The 24,625-nt window shown below is 36.6% G+C and overlaps 3 protein-coding genes across 9 annotated transcripts in view; 2 read left to right on the plus strand and 1 right to left on the minus strand.

Annotated features, from left to right (window-relative positions):
• gas7a (growth arrest-specific 7a) overlaps window positions 1-7,687 on the plus strand; it is a 37,953-nt gene extending 30,266 nt beyond the window's left edge. For 4 of the 7 annotated variants that reach the window (XM_058408851.1, XM_058408860.1, XM_058408889.1 and 1 more), the window contains 4 exons: window positions 891-1,014; window positions 4,403-4,482; window positions 4,653-4,751; window positions 6,317-7,687. In XM_058408851.1, coding sequence (XP_058264834.1) covers window positions 891-1,014; window positions 4,403-4,482; window positions 4,653-4,751; window positions 6,317-6,430 — 417 coding nt within the window. In that variant the 3' untranslated portion in view covers window positions 6,431-7,687. Of the gene's footprint in view, window positions 1-890; window positions 1,015-4,402; window positions 4,483-4,652; window positions 4,752-5,741 lie in introns of all 7 variants that reach the window. The other 3 variants (XR_009206568.1, XR_009206572.1, XM_058408877.1) reach the window with 3 other exon arrangements.
• Window positions 7,688-11,312: 3,625 nt separating this feature from the next.
• rcvrna (recoverin a) lies at window positions 11,313-12,359 on the minus strand. Its single transcript, XM_058417189.1, has 3 exons — window positions 11,979-12,359; window positions 11,700-11,811; window positions 11,313-11,431 (listed from the first exon to the last, which is right to left on the minus strand). Exons 1-3 carry the CDS (start codon window positions 12,357-12,359, stop codon window positions 11,313-11,315), a joined length of 612 nt encoding a protein of 203 aa, XP_058273172.1.
• A 2,296-nt stretch (window positions 12,360-14,655) lies between these two features.
• On the plus strand, window positions 14,656-21,140 carry LOC131342939 (germ cell-specific gene 1-like protein). The gene is made up of 5 exons (XM_058374280.1): window positions 14,656-15,024; window positions 15,120-15,167; window positions 15,520-15,672; window positions 17,032-17,143; window positions 20,706-21,140. Exons 1-5 carry the CDS (start codon window positions 14,724-14,726, stop codon window positions 21,007-21,009), a joined length of 918 nt encoding a protein of 305 aa, XP_058230263.1. The 5' UTR covers window positions 14,656-14,723; the 3' UTR covers window positions 21,010-21,140.
• The last annotated feature ends 3,485 nt before the right edge of the window (window positions 21,141-24,625 follow it).

The following is a 24,625-nucleotide window of genomic DNA, read 5'->3' on the forward strand; positions in this document are numbered from 1 at the left end:
GTAGTGTAGTGTAGTGTAGTGTAGTGTAGTGTAGTGTAGTGTAGTGTATTGTAGTGTAGTGTAGTGTATTGTAGTGTAGTGTAGTGTAGTGTAGTGTACTGTAGTGTATTGTAGTGTAGTGTAGTGTAGTGTACTGTAGTGTATTGTAGTGTAGTGTAGTGTAGTGTAGTGTAGACCATTCTGAAGGCTTCTGAGCAAATGATTTAGACTGAAACTTAAAAAGATTATAAAACAGGAATTTCATATTAGTAAATAGTAAAGTGCTGTTCTAGTGTCAAATGAAGAATGCTACCTATCTAATGGTATCTACGCCCCTGGTCACTTTAATAGGAACACCCATATTCTTGTTTGTTATTCATGCAATTAGACAGTCAGGCAAACATGTGGCAGTAGTGCAAAGCATAATGGACATTTGAGGATTGGAAAAAAATGTTGTCTGGTTTAAAAGTTCCACATTTTGTGTGTTCCGAGATGCTTTTCTGCTCTTCACAGTTGTAAAGATCTTATTTGAGTTTCTGCATGCAACAGTCTGGACAGTCTTCTCTGCCTGTAGAACAGCTGGTGTTTTGTTTCATTTTTCACACTATTATATAAACTATATAGGCGGTTGTGTGTATGGATAAGAGATCAGCAGATTCCAAAAATTCTTAATTCTTTAAAAAAAACAGCTATGTTTAACATCACTGTGATGATATTTTCCCCTGTCCTGATTGTCAATGTAAATATTTAATGAAGTGTCTCACCTGTATCTGCATGATTTTATGTATTGTACTGCTGCCACAAAATTGGCTGATTTGATAACTGCATGCCAAGTGCTGTTAGATGTGCCATGTTAGTAAGGTGATGAAAAATACACCCAGACCATAATCATTTTACTTGTGCGGCTATAGGCTCGTAAGGCTCTGGCAGATAGGCAGAAGGACCTGGAGGTAAAGACGCAGCAACTGGAGATCAAACTCAGTAACAAGACTGAAGAGGACATCAAGAAGGCCCGGAGGAAATCCACTCAAGCAGGTCAGAGGCTTTCTAACAACTTCATATTTATTGCTTTTTCACTTTCAGTGTGATCATAATCACTAAGCAACAGTTCAGATCCCAGTTTTCATTGGCTTTGCTTTTTTTTAACCATTGTATTCTAAATCTAGACAAAGGCAGATACAGATTCCTGCAATATATATATATATATATATATATATATATATATATATATATATATATATATATATAAGAACCTTTATCATAACACCTTCTCAGAATACTGACCTCAAGTTTTCTGCACTCCTCTCCATTTTCTCCTTTTGATAAATGCCCCAGAAATAAGCCTGCCATTATCTAGTGTCCCTTATTTAGACATAAGTAAACAGTTTTTCATATGCCACTCTAGTATGGAGTCAGTTAGCGAACACTATTGTGCCTGTGGAAGAGTTTATTGTCTCAATGCCAAGATCCAACATTTTAAACGTGCCAGGTTCTGTCCAGTCCAGACAACTGAAAACTGGAGATCCGGTGCAGATACTGTGGCATAATAGCCTAAAAGCAGTCGAGCTTAAAAAACATTTAGCCTCACCAAGTGAGGACTATCAATACTAAATTTCAATGCTGGTCAGTCAGCACTGCTGAACAGGAGGGGATGTAGAAACCTGCAGGATGCAGTTTTTCAAATCTGTGAACTGCCTGATGCACTGTGGGAGAGTATTATAACCCAGTCAGAGCCCAGGGAGAAGGTGGTGTGTAGGCATACAAAGAAGAACAGTTTGGTGTCTGCTTTAGGGTCTGAAATTAGACAGTGCACCAGGGACATATTCAAAGATGGTGACTAGATATGCAGGGAAAGTTATCTGCTCTGTAATAACATTCTATTCCCATTTCTATTCCTATCTATTCTATTGCTATCTATTACATGAGCATTTTTCAATCCAGTGATTATATCTTTTCACAAAATCTAATTGCGTCAGGGTTCTATTCTTTTTTTTCCCACGGAAAGCTGAATACACGCAAGGGTGAAGAGCCAATAAAAGCCTTTAACATTCTGAATCTTGTGGCCAGAAAGGTGTACAAAAGACACCAGATGTTCCATGGCCCCTGGATGATACATCTGAGGCTGAGACCATTTTCCAAATGACTGATTCATACTGCTGAAATTACCTGCCTGCAGTTTACACCTCTGAGGATGTTAAGAATTATTCCATCATGTACATTTCATTGCCCAAAGACATGAATTTCACTGTGAAATGCAACAAATTACAGTAACTTGGGTGCCTTGGGTAGAATATGGACTGAACTACAAGAACATTGGAATGATTTGTTTTTTCCATCTCTTAGCTATAAAGGCTGATGTTAATGATCCATACTGTACTGGTTTATGAAATGAACTTGATGATAATGTTAATTTGACGATATTCTTTGACATGTCTTAGTCTTGAAGCTCCTATATTTTATTTATTTTGCCATTAGATGTAGTGCCATGTGGCACAAAATTTCGAAGTAGTATCACTTCTCAGTTATACTATATAGTTGCTGTAATGAGTTATGCTTCATTTTACATAACTATTCATAATATAAATATTGACCAAAACACATTCATTCCAGTTTCTTGTCAGGGTGTACCTTATACAAGAAAATTCTTCAGTTCAAAGTCGAAAATAGCGGACAACTGAGACGCATCTCCACCCTGTCTGAGCACTTAAGTCTTTAGATAATTCCGAGGTCTGAACACTGATGTGTGAGTTGAATAAAGTATGTGAGGGGGCGGCACAGTGGCTTAGTGGTTAGCATGTTCGTGTCCTGAGTTCGAGTCTCGCTCCTGCTCACTGTGACTCACACAGTGAGCAGGAGCGAGACTCGAACCCAGAATGTTTGCATGTTCTCCCCGTGCTTGGTGGGTTTCCTCTGGGTGCTCTGGTTTCCTCCCACAGTCCAAAGACATGCTTTTAGGCTGATTGGAGTCTTGTGAGTGTGTGTGTGTGTGCCCTGCGATGGGTTGGCACTCTGTCCAGGGTGTATCCTGCCTTGATGCCCAATGACACCTGAAATAGGCACAGGCTCCCCGTGACCCAAGTATAGATGGGATAAGCGGTACAGACAATGAAATTAAATGAAAGTATGTGAATGATTTTGATAACGTAAGATCATCACAGATACCAGACTGATCTTACCATATAAAGATCTTTAGCTCATTGCCCATATAATTAAACATTCACTAGTTTATACTAGCTGCTATTATGGTCATTTCTTACTATCACTCACTGAATGACCTGTATACTGTTTAAACCTTATGCTTTAAATATTCACCCCTTAAACAGTGGTTGCTTCTCTAATTAATGTTGTCTTTTCCTTGGCCACAGGTCATTTTGGTGTCTGGTTTCTTGTAGGTAGAGTCACAGATGTGCTGAATTATTTCCATTTTTAAATATGAATATCGCATTTAATGGTAACTGATTTAAGATTGTTCTTTTAATAACCAAACCCTGATTAATACTTTTACAGAAATCTGTTTTAGATATATTTTGATACCTCCTTGGTCTTTAGGATGCTGCTAATTTAGAGAGTGTGTTCTCTAACAAACTCTAGTTTCTTTCCGGACAGGATACTCAGACTGTGAGACTTTAATTGCTTTAATAAACAAATGATGTTATTTGTATTGCAGTTGATTACACTACAAATAATTTAGACATTTGACACTGACTCTGCCAAATACTTAAGCAGTCTCAACCTTGTGAATTATTTTTATTTGTAAATATTTTGGGAGCTATATTGACCCCCCTATTTAAATATTATGTACTTGTGAGACTCATGGCATTTATAACCCCAGTCAAATCTATTTCAATTCCTGGTTGTAACGCTACACAATATGGAGTTCACAGGGAGTAAACATTTAGGCAAATGTATTGTTAACCCCAGTAGTAGCAGTACACTATACACTACTGTGCAGCTGCATTTCACCACCTTTCAGCAAGCAGCAGTCCTTCCTGAACTCCTTCTCTGCATTTTACTCTGACGTACATTGCACATTTAATTGTGGAAGTGTCAACATCTCACCTACCTTTTCCTTTTTTGTGCTGATGAGCTCAGAAGTGTAGCCTTAATGACACACACACACACGCTGTAAATAGAAAACATCATTCATGATTTGATGCTGCCTACCTGCTGTCAATTATCATGTTTATTGCAATTATTTAGGCAGACATCAGAAAAGTTAGCATCTCATTCATATACACTGGGATGTGTCACTTAATTTGTAGGGTTGAATATTTGGGTTCTCATTCTCAATCTAGCCATAGATCTTTTCTTTATATATGAGCTGTCTGTGAGCTGTGGCTGCCCCCTGTTGGTCTAAAGAGACATGGAGTCTGTGGCTCTGTAAGCATGCCTACTACAGGAATATCTGTTTTTCCGGCAATAGGTGATGACCTGATGCGCTGCGTGGATCTCTACAATCAAGCCCAATCTAAGTGGTTTGAAGAGATGGTCACTACAAGTTTGGTAATTAAACTACGCATCCATCATCTAAAATCTCATACCTCACCTCCACTGTACAGAATTGTTAAATATCCCTCATCTGAATCTGTAGACTTCTGAACATCTTATAACCATACTATTATTCTAAGACACGCTCATATGCCAACTGTTTCAAGTCCGATTGTTTTCTGCAGGAATTGGAAAGGCTCGAGGTAGAAAGGGTGGAAATGATACGGCAGCACCTGCTCCAGTACACAACTCTACGCCGTGAGACAGACATGTTCAACCAAAGTGTGAGTAGTAAAAAGATAGACCATCTGTCTGCACTGATAAGCTAGTCCTTACAGCATAGCCACAGTATAAACAGTTCACTGTTTACTTCATGATGAAAGTTGGCACTGTAGTTTTATTACCCAGTCAGTGTGAATCAACAGTCACTAAATAGGTTGCTTGTACAAATTGTGACACTAGAAAAACACATCATATCTCATTGTGGATAAATTCTCATAAACAGACAAAGAAATGTAACACATTTTCACAAAAATAATGTAGAAATTGTTTTTTTAAAGCTTCTAAGCTTTCCCAGGTTTCCTGAAAATCAGAAATCAATGTCATTTGATGGCATCATTCAGTTCAATTAACCTTTTTCACTAACAGGTATAATATAACGTTACTCAGCTAAGACACATGCAGAAAAAATAGATTTAATTTCAGGAAAACGTGTAGTTGTCAAAACTTTATATAGAAGACAATTTTACTATGCGAAATCTTTTTCCAGGCCACCATACAAATAATTTCATCATACAGCATAAGGCTCCAATCAGATGCAGCACTTCGTAGTCTATGCACACATTTTGGATGTACAGCTCACTAGTCGGCTAAGGGATTAGACATGATCCAGTTACTGATCCGGTTACTAAAAGTGCATGCTCCACATCTTTCACCCAGGGCTAAATGCTTTAGCAAATCCTGCCACTTAGCCCTTCGGTCACCAGGGTGTCCAAGCCAGGGCTAAGTAAACAAGTGTTGTGGGCATGCACCAGTGAAAGCTGCAGATTTAATGACGGCTGCCCCCAAAGTATTAGTGTCAGACACAGTAATAAATAGAGAGATCTCTGCATTACACCACTACACTTAAGCACTGTGACATGCTCGTGAATGAGGATGACTGAGTGTAAAAAAAAGCATTCTGTTTCAATTATATTCAAGTCTGTAGATTAGGGTGTAACACAATGGCAGATCTGTTTAGTGCTCGAAATATTCCTGTTTGTATCTGTATTCAGATTTAAACCTGAAGTGGGAGTGGCCTAAAGCAGAAAAGAAAATTAAATATGAACCACTCTGCCTCCAGAAACAGTGAAGAACACTGGAGAGAAAACCCAGGTGTAGAAATACCAGTGCACTCAGCATGTCATAAATAAACACTGTAAATCCATCATGTATTGTGGTCTTTGTGTGTCCCACAAGCTTTTTTATTAGGACAGTAAAACCTCCCACTTGTGTGACTTTTTTTTTTTATTGCATTCCACATCAGTCCCATCAATATTTCTACCAAGAAAAAAAAAAGAAAGAATAGTACTGTTTGTCTGCTGTATGGATCTGTATTTGTAGCCATTAAGAACACATTATCTGTTTAATCTGATTTCTATTTACATATGCCTCTACTCTCAAAACCAGAAACATCAGAAAGACCTAGACATCATCATCAAGTAACAACAGCTTGAGTAATCAGATCTTAACATATATTGTAGGATGTCTACTTTCCCAATGTACAGTAGAACACAGTATTGTATTGTAGAGCAAGCATAATTTTGAAAGATGTGTTTCACTAGAGTAATGTCTGACCCGTGTGTTTCAGACCCTGGAGCCGGTGGACCAACTCCTCCAGAGTGTGGATCCTGCCAAAGACAGAGAGCTGTGGGTGCGGGAGCACAAGACAGGGGATCTGAGACCTGTGGACATGGACATTTAAGGACACAAACCTTATAACAGAAGACAACCACATCCACACACACACACACACACACACACACACAAACACCCAAACTAGTCAAGTCTGCCTGTCTGTCTGTACAACACATCAAGTTCTTGGCTAAAGCCATACAGCATTGTCCCACTCAAGCCAGCATTTGTATTCTTCACTATCTTTCCATGGACATACAAATTACAGAGAGTGGTGATATCGTTTATGTATGTCAAACAATTTACATGCAGAGTGCATTAACCTACACAGCACTTTGTTTTGCATGAATAGAATCCACCACCCTTATCGAACCTCAACACACACAGATCTGATTATTTTTGATGTTAGATCTGAAGGTACATATGCATATACACAATGCAAGCAAAATCTTTTATGATAAATGTTACAGTTACCTACATTCAGGCAACGTTCATATTGCTCACAGAAGCACATTCCAAATCCTAAATATGACGACGTTATGGAAGCATGCATAAATCAGACCGTTTGTTTCTGTAAAATGATGGTTTAAAAAGAGGAACTCCGTCATGTATCGTGTTTGAGAAGGCTTTCTACAGGAAAAAAAAACCCAGCTGCAGTTTGAAAAAGGCAGCAGTCTTAACCTAAATAACCAGCATGATCCCATTTGTAGAATTTGTGCAGAATAATATTCTATTATAGTGTCATTGTATAGTTATGTTGTTTAATCTGTAACGTAGTAAGAAAAATACAGAATTTATTTGCAATGAGAAATTGAAATTTTTTTATTCTATTCATACCCAACCTAAATCTATGACAAAATCTTCTTGGAAAAGAGCCTGAACAAAATGCATTATCTAGGTACGGATATTTTTTAAAATTATTTTTGCAGACTTGTTTTGCAAAGAAGCATGTAGTTCGCAAAAAAAAAAATAAAGAAAAAAACGCGGTGATGAATAGTTCTATTTCATCCACAGAATAATATTTGTGTAAAAAAAAAACAAAAAAAATCAAAATTCAGCTCATTTACTGTGTTCATAGAGTACGTGTCTGCAAAATACTGCATTTGTAAGCCCGATCATATAAAAATTTCCTCAAGCGAAGCCAAGAAACTTCTTTATGCAGAACATAATCAGCTCTGTGCAACATCATAATCTCATTCTGCTTTCATTTCAAGTTCAGTTGGAGAAGTTACTAGCGCTGGTATTAAGGATAAACTTTAGAGTTGAGTGTAGAAACTGCTTTACTTTAAGAAGAAGAAGAAGAAGAAGAAGAAGAAGAAGAAGACGATCACATATTACAGTACATGTAAATGTGAATGTACTGTAATATTCAGTATAGGTGTCAGTAGATGTGACATGATCATATGTATTATGTACACTCTTAGAATAAAAGGTTCTTTAAGGCTTTATTGTAAAATTAAGGGTTCTCTACTGCTACTCCTTCCGGGAAAGAACCACTCTTGTACATAGAACCTTTAAGGAGTCCCCCAGAGGGACAACAGAAGAGCTCTTAAGGTTTCCAAATCATCTAAGAGTGTATAATGTACACCTTTTAGTGCCTAAAGTTATGTCTTGGAATGTTCATGATATGTTTTCTGTCTGTACATAATGTAGGTGTAAATATGAGTCTGTCGTGTTCCTTTTTGTCTGCAAATGTCATAAGCAAAATCTTCCCGAATTCTCATGTAATGGTTAGTTAATGTGGTAGATTGTTCACATATCGAGACCTCGGTTAAAAAGAGCCGTTCGTGGTAGGCAGCTGAACACTGTAGGCTTGAAAGCTTTTATATTCTATCAGCAAAATGCATTGAATAATAGGTGTCTCAATCATTTTCACACAGAAAACCTTGTTTCTCATGCTCGATATTAATTTGTAAATCAATCACAGGAGCAATTTACCCTAGAAATGTGGTATTCATGAAAAGTTCGAGGACAAGCTCCTGAGTATAAATTTTTCTATAAGGGGACTCCCTCATGGAACTCTATAAATTATGACAACCATAAACAATCCAGGATAAATGTAATAGCAGCTTATAAAATGAGGAAGAGTTTGAGTCTTCGGTAGCTGACATGCTGCAGCGGTTGGGCTACATTACTAGAAACTTTTTGCACACACACACACACACCACCTTAGAAGGTGCTCATTTACCGTGAAGTAAATCATGGTGTTGTCAGCTCTGTGATTTTTTTTCTTTTGCTTTTATGGCGTTTGTATTTATGTAAAAAAAACAGCTATGTTATGTGAACATGCTTGCTAATTTATGGCTGATTGGCATTTAGTACAGAGAAAAATCTGCATTACCAAAAAACATTAATAAATCTGTTTGGCTTACAACAGCATTTGCAAATTATTTTTTACTAAAAAAAATGATAAATGAGGCCCAATGAACATTGGACAAAACTTGGATATGCAGCACATAGGAATTTGTAGTACAGAAAAGCCATTTAAAAACCTTTCTGCTATTTCTAAATTCTTTTTTTTTTTTTTTAATGAATGTCCTATGAAGTCAGTCTCTTCTCTAATACAGGGAGCAGCATTTAATAATAATGTTAAATGATATATGATGGACAAACATGATGCTGTTAAAAGTTGTGAGGAATACTGAAATAATTCTTTAAGGCAGTTTAGAGGAAAGCAGCTGCATGTGTTTACTACATTACATTGTTCTGTGATAATGTCTTACTGTAAGTGTATGTGTAGATATAAATCCATGCAGGGACTCTGAGCAGAATGGGGTTGATGTAAATCGGTGTCACCTCATGAAGGGGGGGGAAAAAAAGAGCTATGGGTTTGAACAGTGTTGTTTGTTTAAATGAATCAGATAGGGCACATGCTCAGACATTTTTTTCAGGTAGTATACAGATGCATTTTTTGTTTTCTTTTTAACTCAATTTTTTTTTTTAACTAACTACCATTGCTCTCTCGCTTACCACTGAATGTAGCTGGTTTACCTTTACACAGTTTTGCATGTCAAGCATTGTCCATTACTGAATTACATGTGGCATAACCTGTATACACATCGACATTGTGCATTCTGTGTATTTAAAGAAATGTTACATTAAATGTCTGTGTATGTAATTAGATGCGTTTTTATTTTTTAAATATGATGCCGTAATTGTTGATTTATTTGCTTTGAAATTAATGGTCCTCCTTAATACAACATGTTTATGGAATCATCATGTTTCTGTTGAATATGCCCATGAAATCACCAAAATAAAGAAATAATAATAACACGTGATTTCAACTACATTTTATTTTTCCATAACAACAAGAAGAGGACCATAACATCTTCGTCAAACTGTTATCACCTCACATCACCTTAATAACCCAGTCACTGTGATTGGAAAGGACTGATCCCTTTTAAGTAGATGAAACCTAGCCTTCTGGCACCAGTACTCCTACAACTCCACCGTGTCCAATCAGCTCCCGCAGCTCAGCATTCCACCCTTGAAACCAGGCCATGCATTAACCTAATCCAAAGAAAGAAATAAGCCCATGCATTTCTCACCATTCCCCCAAAGCAGAGCAGCAACATGCTAAGGATTCAGCAAAGAATCCCGATGCACCTGTAATGCAAGGTTTCCATTGTAGAACTGTTACACAACAGTATTATGATTTATTTCTGCTATTTTTTTTCTCCTAAAATGCAATGCATGTATGAGACCAAAATGGATTAGTTTATTTAAAAAAATCCTCATAAGCATGGACAAATCTGCACATGTATGAGAAGTGTATTAATAACTGACTAACCGAAAAATACACAGGAACAAATCCATCATTGTTAACAATACTGATTCATCAGTTGGAAACATCTGACAAACAGCTGTAGCTGACACATGCGATATCATATCAAGGCAAAAACAAAAGTAATGTGATCGAATAACTGTAGGATTGTCTTGCATTTACAGTATATATAATATATAAACAGCCGAGGACAAATGTTTGAGATGCAAGAAACGGAGTCCACCCTAATCCATATACCACCACCTTGTAAATATAAATCAAGAAGACAGCCTAATGGCAGTGTTCATTTGCTGATAGAATAACGTTGTCATCAATTTTACCTTGATGAAAAAGAAACAATAACTAAGCCGAAATCTTCCACCGCATTCAAAATCTAAGACAAAATGTAAAGAAATCTTTTCTAAACAACTGAATACAGGATGAAAATAAAAAGCTCAGTTTTCATCCCCCATTCCAACACCACCGCTGACTTCCCAACAAATGTGCTTGAACATGGAAATGAATTAATACACATGGTTAGCGAGCAAATAGGTAAAGATGTGGTTACACACTGCTCTGTAAAAGAATCTTCTGATCAGTGCATGAATACAATCCAATGTTCCACTCAATCAAATTTTTTTTGGGGGGTGGACGCATGGCTAAACTTTTTAGCTATAGTGACTAATGACTAAATATAACTAAGTGTACTTTGTTGTTGTTAATATAAAAAGGCCAGAACAAATACAAATTAGCTGCCAAAATTAAAACTGCCATTGGCTCATGAGAGTTCGCCTGGATTGACCTTCAGAATTTAAGAGGATTGATTATGCCAGAGGGATTGCTAACCTGAGCCTAATTGCTTTCTCATTACCTTCTTTATACATCATCCTTGTTATTATAAACAAATAAACCAAATAAATGCATGGTAGATTTTCAAGTAATGAATCTGAATTGAAATCGAGTGCATGCATGGTCATACAGTGGCTTGAATGGGCTTGTACAGTTGTGCAATAGAAATACAGATGGTCGGTCAGGGTTTTGGCTCTGCTGTGTTAACTTAGACAGTACACATGCAAACACACACACAAACATGATCCTCTTGAGCAAAAGAGTGCCAGAGTGGCATAACGTTTAGCTGTGTAAACAGGAAATGAGCAGTGCACAGTCTCAGGAGAAAGCAGTGTGAATGTTATAATTTCTTCTCCTTCAGTTTGTCCTGTATCTTCTTTGGCTCATCAAACTGAATCAACCTCAAAATGTCTTTGTTGTCCATCACTCCCTGAATGAACTCACCCTCTGCGATCTTATCTGCAAAAGCCAATGAGAGAACATGAGAACATGATATTTTATATATATTAGAGGCTAATACTCTGATGAAAACTATACCCATCTTTCAAAGGTTAAAAGTTTTAGCTTTAAGGGCTTCTTCTTGAAACACTTGTTTACAGACGTCTAACACTTCTACCACATGGAGAAACAGAAAATATAATTTACAGTAATGTTATGTAATTATTTTGGGTGTCATTTAATCCTATATTATATATATATATTTTTTATCTATACAAATTGTAATTACCATTTTCTTTCTTTTGGAAAAAGTTCCATATTTTGTCTGCTCTCTTTTCTGGTGTGTTCTCATCCTCTGGAAGTTTTGTCTGGTCCTCAACAGGAATCATATTGAAAATTGCCTAGATTTAGGCAGAATCAAGAATGAATAAATTGATTCAAAGATGTATTAATTCAGACTAGAGGCTAAAGACTTAATCCGTTATATGATCCAGAATGAACAAAAACAAAGTAAAATACTTTTATACACTGTTTTATACACACCTAGACTATGTACATACATACACACCTTCACAATCTCCTGAACCTCATTTTTGCTGATGGTTCCATTGCCATCAACGTCATACAGAGCAAAAGCCCACTCGAGTTTGTGCAGAGTTTTGCCTGAGGAGGTTAAATGCAGTGCAATTATGTACTCCTTAAAATCCAGCGTGCCATCGGCGTTGAGGTCAAAGCTGCGGAAAACGTGCCTGGCGTACGCAGTGGGGTCGGCGTCGGGAAAAAAGCTGGCATAGATGCCCTCAAACTGCTCCTTAGTAATGCGCCCACTAGGACACTCCTTCAGGAAGGTGGTGTACCAGGCGCTGAGCTCAGCCTCACTGTATTTGGTGTTCAATTTTAGATCCTCCAGAATCTCCTTGGACAAAGCGCTGCTTTTGCTGTTTCCCATGCTGTATTTTAAACCTAAATCACCACTTTTACTGTTTCCTGCTTTTGCTTTCTGGTATCAGTTCTCTAGTGTATTTTTTTTTTTGTCTGAATACCCAACTAGATTGAGGTGTAAATCTTCTTGGGTTGCTCTACCTGACAACTCCAACTCAGGTACCTGCTTGATAGGATTATGGGGCTCTCTTTTTATACCCAGGCAGGCTCTTGGAGAGATTACTTAGCTACGTCATACATCTCTGACATCTTAAATGGCAGTGCAACTGTTTACCACAGTAGATCATTAGCGTGACCATCACCACAGCAGTCCCATGGGTTTTTGTTTCATTTGTCGCATCTATGTTGATTTCCTTGAACTTATATTTATGAAATAACCTAATGTATGACATTGATTTATTAAAGGTTTAGAAAAGAAACACTCTCCTAATGTAGAACTAAATGAACATTTAGAAAAATATTTTGCAGAATGCTTGAAATCATTAATAAAATCTTGTTATTCATTGAAAACAGATTAGTGTCTGTGTGTAGACATTGCATGGCATTTTTGTTTGAATCCAACAGCAAGCAGGGGCCCCCTGTAAGCTCAGGCGCCCAGGAGCCAGGCCAGACCTAACCCTAATTATAACCCAGGTCTTATGTACATGCACAGTGAACAGCAAGGCAAGAACTATGTAAATGTATCTGTAATTGGATTCAAGTAAAAAAATGTTAAAGTGTAAAATTATTAATAACAGAGAGTCCTATTTTCTACTCCATACACCCCATAAAAAATACTGATCATTTATTACATATTAATTCATTCATTTAATCTGCTCTTTGGTAAAATTTACTATTAAAGACGTGTAGTTATTTGCGTAACAATCAAATGCCTTTTAATGCAATGGCAGAGTTTCCACAGCTCTGTTGATTATTTTTATCCTGAATAACTGATATATAAAATGGGAACCTTGGAGATAAATTTCAGATAAATGAAATATCCTCTAAGCGGAAGTCTACTGGGGTGAAATGATGTCACTGCAAAGGTGGAGCGACTGAGTGTCTGGCTTTGTGCTGGACTTTAAGTCATAAGATGAGCACATGCATTGTTGAGATTATAACACCCCCTCTCCCCCTCCTAATATTGCCTTCACATCAGAGAGAAGTGTGTTGCACTCCTTAAAGCTAATCCATTTAGATAATTAATTAATAAAATGATATATTTTTTCCTTTGTTGCCATAGACGTTCTTTATTGAGTGTGTATTCATGCTGTAGGTTGAGCTACTGTCTGTGTGCTTAGCGCTTCTTATCTGTTTCGAGTGCCTTGGCGTCATCGTAGAAAGAAAGGAGGCTTATGTATGACGCTGAACTTATCACGTTCAATGGAAAATAAAGTCATCTTCACGTCACATGCAAGTGACCAAAACAAAAGAATCCTACTACGATATCTGAAAATCATTTATGGTTGAAGTGTAATTGCAGGATCCTTATATTACAGTCTTGATTATTTAACACAGCTGAGAAAAATGTTGATGTCCAGGGTTATTAGCTATCTGCAGTGGCTCTCTGACAAGAAAACTGCTAGGATCCACATTAGACTTTTAACAGTTGAGGTTTTAAGATTCAACATTTAAGAGTTTACCTTTAAACAAGATGTGGTTTAGTGATGCTGAGTTGACATGTAAAATAATGCATTGTCAATGATAGTACATAAAACAGGTAATCAGGTCTAAGATGGAAATGTTTTCATTCTGGCTCCTGAATAATCATGAAATATAAACACTCTCTCTCTCTCTCTCTCTCTCTCTCTCTCTCTCTCTCTCTCACACACACACACACACACACACACAGCATAAATTGTTCAGTAGGTCTTTACAACCTTACGTTATTAGTCTTTACTTAATGCTTAAAAAAATTCTGATTTCCTTTTTTGTCTTTTTTCAGCACATCCTATTTCAACAGTTCAAAGAATAGCTGAGAATGATGCACAAGTCCTAAGTTGAACACAAGAAAAAGCCATGCACCAGATTGGGAAGTAATCTGACTGATAATCTTTTAAATCACTCTACTGAATTATACTATGGCTTTAGATAGAACATGATATAACCTGAGCGCTTACATGTACTTTTTTTTTTTTTTTTACATGAACAGTAAAATGATTTTAACAGAAGGGTGGGTGGAGAGAAAAAGAGAAAGCTAGGATCAGAAAGAAAGCTCACAAAGAGGATGAGAGAGAGTTTGAAAAACGATGCTGATGCTTTGGCTCTGCAAAATAACTGCTCTGCTGAATATTTAATCTAAAACGCATTTGCAAAGACACACATGTTTGAAGAGAGGAATCGTTCAGTCACAGGACATATAATATCAATTGACTCAAGCCAGAAGGAAGCCATGAAACTTCAGCAAGGTTCGAGAGCCACACTGGCTTTCACGTTAAACTGCTTAGCCTTCGCCTTGGCTGTTTCTGCTGTAACAACCAGCTTCTGGTGTTCCGGGACCAGGAAGGTAGTGAAGCCCTTGTGCACAGGCCAAGCAAAAATCAAGCAGGACTACTGCATCCACTTCAATAGCTCTGATGTGAACAACACACGTCTGGTGCAGTATATTTACGAGACTGGAGAGGAAAAGTTCATACTGAAAAAATTCCACACAGGTATTTGGTTCACTTGTGAGCAGGCTGTTGATCTAGTGGGTAAGTATTCTAGAGATGAAATCGTTATATATAGTGCATTGTGAAATGAAGTTATGGAGAAAACTGACATATTAACAGAATTTCTTTGTTTACAGGATTCACCTGTAGAGCATTTTTAGAGATTGCACCTGATCATGAAAGAGGTGAGTAAGCCATAGGTGTCATTTATGTTGAATAACAATGCAAATCACTCAGTTTATAACAAAATCAGCATTAATAGGGGAATTGAACTTCCTACTTATTGCTTTCTCCATTGCATTAATGATGCAACTGGAATAAAATAATAATATTTTGTATACATTTATTAAATATATATTTATGTATTGAGTTTCCCCCCGACCTAATTTTTTACATCAAATGTTACATCTGTAATGGCTTTTTTGGCATTCAAAACATTCAACTAAATGCAAGCAAGCTGAAGAAGGTCATGGTCATTTGTAAAAGGCTGCTGTTACACTGCTGAAGTAATTAAATTTCTATTTTCTCTCGTTTTAGGGGTGTTATGGCTCTGCATTATTGGTGAGTGTTTGTACGTCACTTTGCTGTTTATTGGAGTCTCACTTATGGCGATGGATATGAGTCACTGCTGTAACAGGATGAACCGACTCAAGCTGAACGCTTTTGCAGCTCTGTTCACTGCACTTTCAGGTAACAGCCTACACTAAGAGTAAATAATAACAAGTTACGAGTCACATATTTGTGTATTAACATTGCACCATTACTTACACTACAGTAAACCAACCCAGCTGGCCGCTACTCTTAATTCACCGGTCAACTTTGTGTCATGACACCTCATTCATGATATTCTGAACCAGTCATGGTTCAGATAAGGGTTTTCTAGACTCAAGTCCCCACAATACCAAACAGGAAGCTCTTAAAGAAAGGTTTATGTGACTCACACTTGGATAAGTAAAGTAAACTTACAGACATGTATCTGTATTACAGTTTGGTAATTTGGCTAATGGCATATTATGGTTACACATGTACTTACGTAAATGTCAATTACAAAAAAATAAGGGAGTAATTGTAGCAGTAACAAGTCAGTAACAGCATTGGGGAAAAAAATATCCATACAATTTATTTTCAGAACACTTTGTCTCTGATATAAGAGTTGTTATGCTACATCTTTTGTAAATAAATCGCAAAATAGCAGTTAAATAAATTGTCTCACTTAAATTCTTTTAAATACCTATATGATCTATACCCCTGCAAAAAAGTAATTAATTAGTTAAAAATAATAGTAACAATAATATTTATTATTATAAAAAAAAGTATTTCTATTGGAGTGTTGCTGTTTAGCCACATTAATGACTTGTGGCAGTTTAACAGCATTTCTAAAACAGCAATCTGGCATGTGTCAGCCCTGAAGCACTGCTAATCATGTTCCATTTCATCAAGTACCTAAAAAAGGGGGTTAAGCAGAGGCAGCCTGGCTAGAGTTGTGCTGCATCTGTAGCTTCGTCAGTCACAGAGGCTGCAGCAGTGTTCACATGGCAGGCAGGAGATCCTCTGAGTAGAGCTAAAGGGAGGGGGATTACGCAATGCCAGCTGGTCCAGCTGCTCCACATGCAGCCTTTTAACCCAGCTAACACAGAACAGCATAGCTATGTATTTGAATATGAAAAAAAAATGTTCATTACACCTGTGCACAACAAAATGGCAGATTCTAATTTGTCTAAAAGCACTTAAAATGTTGAGGCAGGGAGTGCATGTAAAGGAAGCTTTAGAACAGGGAGAGATTTTAGTGATGCAGGAATGGTTTGTGCTGTAATTGGACTGAAGTGGGGGCAGTGGTTCTAACAGAGTAGTTCATCCTCTTTATCATTCTCCCACTGTCATTTCTATCATTTCCAAATGAAATCTTGAATCAAATTCTTATCTGACACCGTGAAAGACTGCTGTTATTTTTATCTTTAACACTGAACATTGAGCAACACTGCACCCTTGTGGTGTGCACTATGATCACCACAGACACTGCAGTATCTTGCCTGTGTTGTTGTCTGACAGGTCTGTTTGGCATGGTAGCACATATGATGTTCACTACAGCCTTTCAGCTTGCTGTCATTTTGGGTCCAGAAGACTGGAAACCCAAAACCTGGGACTACAGCTGGTCTTATCTGTAAGTAAAATCAGTTTAAGAGAGGGATGCTGGTTCATCCTTGTTATATTTCTCAATTTATATTTAGTCTCATTAAAAAAATGCGTGTGCATTAAAAAAGCACAGTCTAGTCAAAGCCAGACCAACAAATAAGGCAAAGTCACGTTACTAGTCTAATATTGTAATAATATAATACAAGCCTCTTATGATGATGGATGTAAACAGAAACATTTGTAAAGGTATATATAAAATCATCGAATTTGATGTCAAGTGAATGTAACACAAGAGCTTTGTGACATTATGTGTTGACAATGTTTTATTAAATTTCCCAGGGTGATCTGTATCAGAAATTTAGCTTATTGTGAAACTGACTGCAGCCCAGTGACTTTCTGATGGCAGATAAACGTGATGCAGCATAATTGAGGCCAAAATGTAAAACTATACAGATTTTTTTTTTTTTTTTAAATGTCAGGGCTTCTAAAAGTTCAATTACAGCAGAGATGTCAAACTCATTTTAGCCCAGGATCAGGTGAGACAGACCAGTGCAACAATAACCCTAGTGATATGGGATGGTTCTGTGTAGACCAAATTGCAGAGAGAATGTTGATAAAATAAAGGTTAAGGAGAGGGTTTGTTTGTGGAGGGCATAATTTGGAATCTTTCTACTAAACCAGGACAAATAAAGTTTTTAAATGGGAATAGCATCCAACATCACAGAATTATTTGAGAATGTATTCTTTCTGCATTTCCTTTTTATTTCACCCATTTCACCTTCCCTCAGGCAAAGCCCTGACATACCATACCAGTCCACCACTCTACAAAGGTTGGTCTTAAGCATCCTGCCTGGCAGGTGCAGGCAATCCAGGTTAATCAGCCTGGAGAATTTTGGGCAGCTGAATCTTCCCAAATGGCCGCCATCACTTTGTGCCACTGCCGCCCTCTGCTGGCTGACGATAGAGTACCATGGTGTCATACACTATATTGTAAAAGGTTTTGGGACACCCCTCCAAATCATTGAATTCAGGTGTTGTTTTTCAGGGGTTGGGCTCGGCCCCTTAGTTCCAGTGAAAGGAACTCTTAATGCTTCAGTATACCAAGACATTTTGGACAATTTCATGCTCCCAACTTTGTGGGAACAGTTTGAGGGATGGCCCCTTCCTGTTCCAACATGGCTGCACACCAGTGCACAAAGCAAGGTCCATAAAGACATGGATAAGTGAGTCTGGTGTGGAGGAACTTGACTGGCCTGCACAGAGTCCTGACCTCAACCAGCTAGAACACCTTAGGTATGAATTAGAGCAAAGACTGCGAGCCAGGCCTTCTTGTCCAACATCAGTGTCTGACCTTACAATGGCACTCCTAGATAAATGGTAAAAAAAAAAAATCCCATAAAAACACTCCTAAACCTTGTGGAAAGCCTTCCCAGAAGAGTTAAAGCTGTTATAGCTACAAAGGGCGGGCCAACTCCATATTACATCCATGGGCAAGTAAAGGCAGATGTCCCAAAACTTTTGCCAATATAGTGTACATCATCATAGAAGTCATTTTAACTCTGGCATCAGAAAACAAATTATCAGATTTTTCCAATAAAAAATGTAAAAGTTGTCATTGCACAAGTATTCATTTCTGCTAATGTGAAACCCCTAAATTAGTTCTTTTACATAAAGATATCTGTTTGCTTTTACTGGAATAACAAGACAAGTAGCTTTATTGTCATTTCAAACATGTACAGCTGAAATGTACAGTACACTATTTAATGAAACAACCATGGTGCTACATAAAATAAGACATGTACTACATGAGACTACACAGAACTAAATACACCTACACATAGGACTACGTAAAAGTGTACAACGAGCACAATACAGTACAATAATTACTAAAACAGGGCAATCGGCAGAGTAAAAGACAATGCAGTGCTGACCACTACACAGAAAAATGTGGATAAAGGGTCAGCTGTAATAGGTCATGCAAAACAACACAACAATATAATACAAAAATGCTGTAAATGTAAACATAACATAATACATTTTATACTATATATGGACATGGCAGCTACAGAGGTAGCAGCTAGTCAGAAAGTATAGTATTGACAAAAGAAATTGAATATTTTTTATAAATATAGTTTTAGCAGCTAAATTAGTTGATCACTACAACATTTTGTATTTTGTTTTTGTTTATTTGTTTAGCAGCAATTTAATAGAATTTAATAAAAATGCAAAAGGAATGGTAGTGGAAAATATTTAATCTTAAACTGCCTTGTCACCCGCTCTGAAAGGGGAGTCTCAGGTTTTCAGCACCCGTGTAGTTATGTAGGCTAGTGCTTTTTCAAATCTTTTGATTTAATTACACAAAAGAGTGAGGCAACCTCCACAAAAAATCATTTAATTATGACCACAGTTTTCATTGAACGGGTCAGATCAGAACCTTTATTGAGCCGGTTCCGGACTGCAGACCGTATGTTTGAGATCTCTGATCTTACTGTGTCTCTGAAACTCAGTACTTGGTGGTAAAATCGTCTTAAATCTGAGCCGACAAAGTACATTTTGAAAGATTAATTAAATTTTTGCCGCCCATTACAAGCCTTCTAGTCAACATCTGTTCTGTGTGTGATTGATGGTCTATGTTAGTTTTTTTAATAGAAATTTGATTACATGGTACATGGGAAAGAAGGATCATCAAATTCAGTATGGTACAGCTTGTGTGGCAGCTGAAATAGCGATAGTGAGTCAGCAATGTGTTATTATACACACGCACACACACACACACACACACACACACACACAAAACTGATTAAAAGTGTTAAAGGAGAAGTTCACTTCCAAAACAAAAATCTACAGATAGTTTACTCACCCCCTCGTCATCCAAGATGTTCATGTCTTTCTTTCTTCAGTCGTAAAGAAATGATGTTTTTTGAGGAAAACATTTCTCCATATAGTGGACTTCAATGGTGCCCCGTGAGTTTTTAAATGCAGCTTCAAAGAGCTCTAAACAATCCCAGCCGAGGAAGAAGGCTCTTATCTAGCCAAATGATCAGTCAGTTCTTCTGAAAAATTAAAAAGGTGTATTCTTCTTAACCACAAAAGCTCATCTAGCACTAGCTATGGGATACACGTCCACGATGCTACTACATAATCACATCGAATGGAACTACAGAGCAGTGTTTACTAACGTGGAGAAGAAGGACCGCTCTGAAGTTGTTGTGTGTGGAATGACACAAAGTTGAACAAAAAACTGACAAAAGACATATAACTTTGTGTCATTCCACATGCAACAATTTCAGAGCGGTCCTCCTTCTCCACACTAGTAAACACTGAAGTCCATTATATGGAGAAAAATCCTGAAATGAAGAAAGAAAGACATGAACGTCTACGATGACAATGGGGTGAATAAATTTGTACATTTTTGTTATGGAAGTGAACTTCTCCTTTAAATAAACCTGACATCCAAATTTGTCTTTATTACAGTTGCCTGTTTAAAGAAACCTTTCTAAATATAGGCTTATGTCAATTTTTCTTATTTGGTTAATGTTAATCTATTAAGCTTATAAATGATAATCTTTCACATTCTCCCTCTGCCCCAGTTTGGCCTGGGTTTCCTTCGCTACCTGCATGGCCTCAGCTGTCACTACTCTCAACCACTACACCAAAACCATGATCCAATTCAAGTTCAAGCGGAAGAACATTGAAAACAGCTTGGAGCTCCTGGGACTGCATATGCCTGTAGGATTATGGGATACATATCTGAGCTCAGGCCTTGATCCTACTGACCAGTACATGTCCATTGAAGTGAATGGCTCCAGTTTACTTTATTCTTTATCCCAAGACACTGCCACACTGCACTCACTGTGTGAAGAATACTACAAAGGCCAAGTGTACAGTCACTGAAGTTCTACTTTTTCCCCTGGTGGAAAGTAACAAGTAACAGTACTTGAGGAGACGTTTCACTGTATATAATATTTCAGGGTATGTTCGCTGACTGTGTATTTTTAAAATAAAATATTTAACTGATGATGAATACAAAGTACAAATTTAAAATATATATATTAAAATATATATTATATATATATATATATATATATATATATATATATATATATATAAATGTACTTAACTCCAAAAGTTAAAGAATTTGCAAATTTGAAATAGTTCAGTTTCAAGATCCAATCAAAATAAAGCAATTTCCTGCTGAACGTCAGCACTTTAGCTGCCAAACGCTTAGTCAGCAGCAGTAATGTCTCAGACAGTGGAGGCAGATGAACATTCTTTGCCCAATTGATCTGGACTCTTCAGTTTCATTGCTTCAAAGCAAGCAGCAGGCTCTTCATCTGCAAATTATACAAGCTATAACCAATGGACATATTCACAATTCGTCATCCAACCTGCAGAATGTTGTACAAATTATTAGCTAATCAGGTGAGCTACAGTAGCGAGCCTGAACTTTGATGTTTCACTTCGATGTCTGTCGTGTTACATGTAAAATATATGAATTAGCATGAGCTATCTATCTAGCTAATGAGCCTAGCAAGCTGCTTAAATCCCAACAGCATTTAGCTGAGTTAGCTAGAAAGCTAGAGTTACTCTAAGAACCCCCCCACCAAATAGTATACTGATGATAATGTGCTGTTCATGTCAACATAGATCAAATGACAAGTAAAAATAAAACTAGAATAGAAAATAGAATTTGTTGGAGTATTTCTATAAATTGTAAACATAATAGAATAGTTATGTAAAGTGATTTTAGCTGTTTGACTTGCGTGTTTTTACTTGAATAATTTCCTCTACTTTTAATTTCGCAGTGAACTGCACGAGGTTTTTCTCAAGTCATGCTGATTTTCCCCATGTGTTTATTCTCAGTTTATTAGACTTTAAAATCAGCGATTATTTTAAAGTGTTTTGTATTACATATGTTTGCCTAGTGTAAGGAGATGCTGTGCGACTGTAAAGGAAGACATTTTGCATTGAGAATTTATGCACCATGACTTCACACCCAGGTGATACAAAAATCGTTTTGCTTTTACATAATGTACGTTGATTAGAATGATGAAATTATAGGCACTAATGTTGGTATTGTGAAGTTTCCACATTTCTGGAAGGAGTCTCAGTAATATTGAGTAATTTTCCCAATACAGAGCTTAGTTTCTGCTCTTGATTACTTTATAGGAGCACAGTCAATCCCTCACCAATATCTATATTTAATTTAATTTAATTTAATTTAATTTAATTTAATTTAATTTAATTTAATTTAATTTAATTTAATTTAATTTAATTTAATTTAATTTAATTTAATTTAATTTAATTTAATTTAATTTAATTTAATTTAATTTAATTTAATTTAATTTAATTTAATTTATGTTTTTGTTTATGCAAAACCTTTTGTTCCTGGCAATTTTACACTTTTGCATTTCTAACCTAATTTCTAAGCTTCAGTTGGTATTTAATTTTCATTGTTAGCAGATTCTATTTTAGGATATCTTCCCACTAAGGTTGTATTATTGATTATAATGCTGATAAAGTGTAAATCACTTTATAGTGTTGTTTTTCATATTTGTGTTAGTTTGTTAATTCTATCTCTTTACTATAGCCCCTTACTTTGTGAAGCATACAACACTGCAAATACTTTGCTTAATGTCTTTTAACATTCAAGGTTCCGTCAGAGTTTGCTTTATTGAAATGTACTGTGTAACATCATTGAACAGACACAGAGACATTTTTCTTTTCCAGGTTTGCTCTTTATTAAAATTGTACCATATGGGCTGGTTTAAAACCAAAATCTCAAAGCAAGAAAGCAGCAATTACATTAAACAACGATCTCTATTAGATCTGCATTGAATTACGATGAAAAATAGTTTCTGATTCACTCAAAACACTGAGACTTGTTAGTTTCCACTGATGTTTCTTTTCCTCCAGAAGTCACTCTGCATGTTATTCGCTTATCAGTTTCCCACTCACACAGGTCAATACTCAGATAGCTGCTCAGGACGAATTTCTTATTCGGTTGCTGGGCTGCAGATCCAGTGATAACTCCCCTGGTGACTGATCTTCCACCTACAAGCCAATCCACTTTAGCAAAACCACTGGACATTTCACTGGCTACACACACTAGGGTGCCTTTCTCAGAGTTTTGTAGCTCATGTCTGGATGGAGCGAAAACTTTCAGAACAGGAGCTGGGAGAGTGTGGTCTGAGTAGAGACGGAAGACAAAAAGTTAAGCAATACAGTTCATTTAAAAACAAAATTTCAAAAGTGCAAAATAAACAAGACAAATTATCGCAAATAGCTTAAAAAAACCACAGCTTTCACAAGGAAAATAAAAAATAGAAATAAAATAAAAAATAAAAAAAGCAAGCAAGCAAATTCTTTATAAGTTTTTCCAGTTCAAAAAAAATCCCAATTCCCAATCCCAAATTCCAAATCCAGTTCCAATCTTTTCCATTTGTTTGGATCAGGTTTGGATCAAAATCTGGTAAATACTTCCTACCCAAACCCTTAATCCCTTAAAAAATCTCTCTGTGACAATTTTTGTGGAAAATAAATTATCAGACTTTTAAGGTGTGCACTTGCACATTAAAGCATAAAGGCATAAATATCTAATATGAAATGTAAAATATGAATTTATTACACTATAAATGTAAAAATATACTGACTTCCCGCAAAACACTAAACCAAAAAGCTAAAATTCCACAAGCAAGCACATTTAATTTACTAAAATAAATGTCAAAAAAAAAAAAATCTCAACCTGCAAAATGAATTTATAGTGCTCAGTAAAATAATCTTCAAGCCATGAATATTATATAATATAAATAATTATTATATGTGATATAATTAATAATTATATAATATCTAATTCAAGCCATGAAGTACATACCATATATGTTTACTGTAGAAAGCGAGTAGTACTTACCAACCACAATCAGCTTTGTTCCTTGGGCGAATACCACAGTGATATATTTCTATCCTCACCAGTACAAAAACCCTCCCTAGTTTCCTAGTTTCACAACTGTTTGTAGAGCTGAAACATCCTCCTTTAGCTAACTTTTCTACAGTCTATGTTCACTACATACTTCAAATGTAATTATAGTTCAATATCACATTATTAAGCTGTATAGAAAAGTGTTTATAACAGATCTCATCAGCCAGCTGAAGAGAAATGTGCTCATTGTAAAGCGGAAGTGACTGTAAGCAGTGAGGGGGTTAATGTTATGATGTGAATCACTGTGATACATATTCTTTGGCAGTGCTGTCATATGTCTGACAGTAATACACTGCAGAGTCCGCCACCTCCACGTTATTTATTGTTAGGCTGTAATCAATTTTAGATGAACTTGTAGATGTAAATTTGGGTGAAGAGAAGCCAGATCCATATTTAGGAGTGCTCCAGCTATGATAATGCCTTAACACGTACTGGGGAACTCCTCCTGGAATCTGCTTGTACCAGTTAGCGCTTGCATCATCATCTCACAACATTGCACGTAAATGTGGCCGTTTCTCCCTTATTCACAGT

The sequence above is a fragment of the Hemibagrus wyckioides genome, linkage group LG02, assembly GCF_019097595.1.
Source record: "Hemibagrus wyckioides isolate EC202008001 linkage group LG02, SWU_Hwy_1.0, whole genome shotgun sequence".
NCBI lineage: Eukaryota > Metazoa > Chordata > Actinopteri > Siluriformes > Bagridae > Hemibagrus > Hemibagrus wyckioides.

Excerpts from the sequence above, each read along its gene's own strand:
- rcvrna (XM_058417189.1), bottom strand. The coding sequence starts at position 12,359 with ATGGGAAACAGCAAAAGCAGCGCTTTGTCCAAGGAGATTCTGGAGGAT. Across the intron at positions 11,812-11,978 it reads AGGTTCAGGAGATTGTGAAG|GCAATTTTCAATATGATTCC; the intron begins GTGTGTATGTAT and ends GCCTAAATCTAG. Across the intron at positions 11,432-11,699 it reads TTTCCAAAAGAAAGAAAATG|ATAAGATCGCAGAGGGTGAG; the intron begins GTAATTACAATT and ends TGGCTTTTGCAG.
- LOC131342939 (XM_058374280.1), top strand. The coding sequence starts at position 14,724 with ATGAAACTTCAGCAAGGTTCGAGAGCCACACTGGCTTTCACGTTAAAC. Across the intron at positions 15,025-15,119 it reads GCAGGCTGTTGATCTAGTGG|GATTCACCTGTAGAGCATTT; the intron begins GTAAGTATTCTA and ends CTTTGTTTACAG. Across the intron at positions 15,673-17,031 it reads TCTGTTCACTGCACTTTCAG|GTCTGTTTGGCATGGTAGCA; the intron begins GTAACAGCCTAC and ends GTTGTCTGACAG.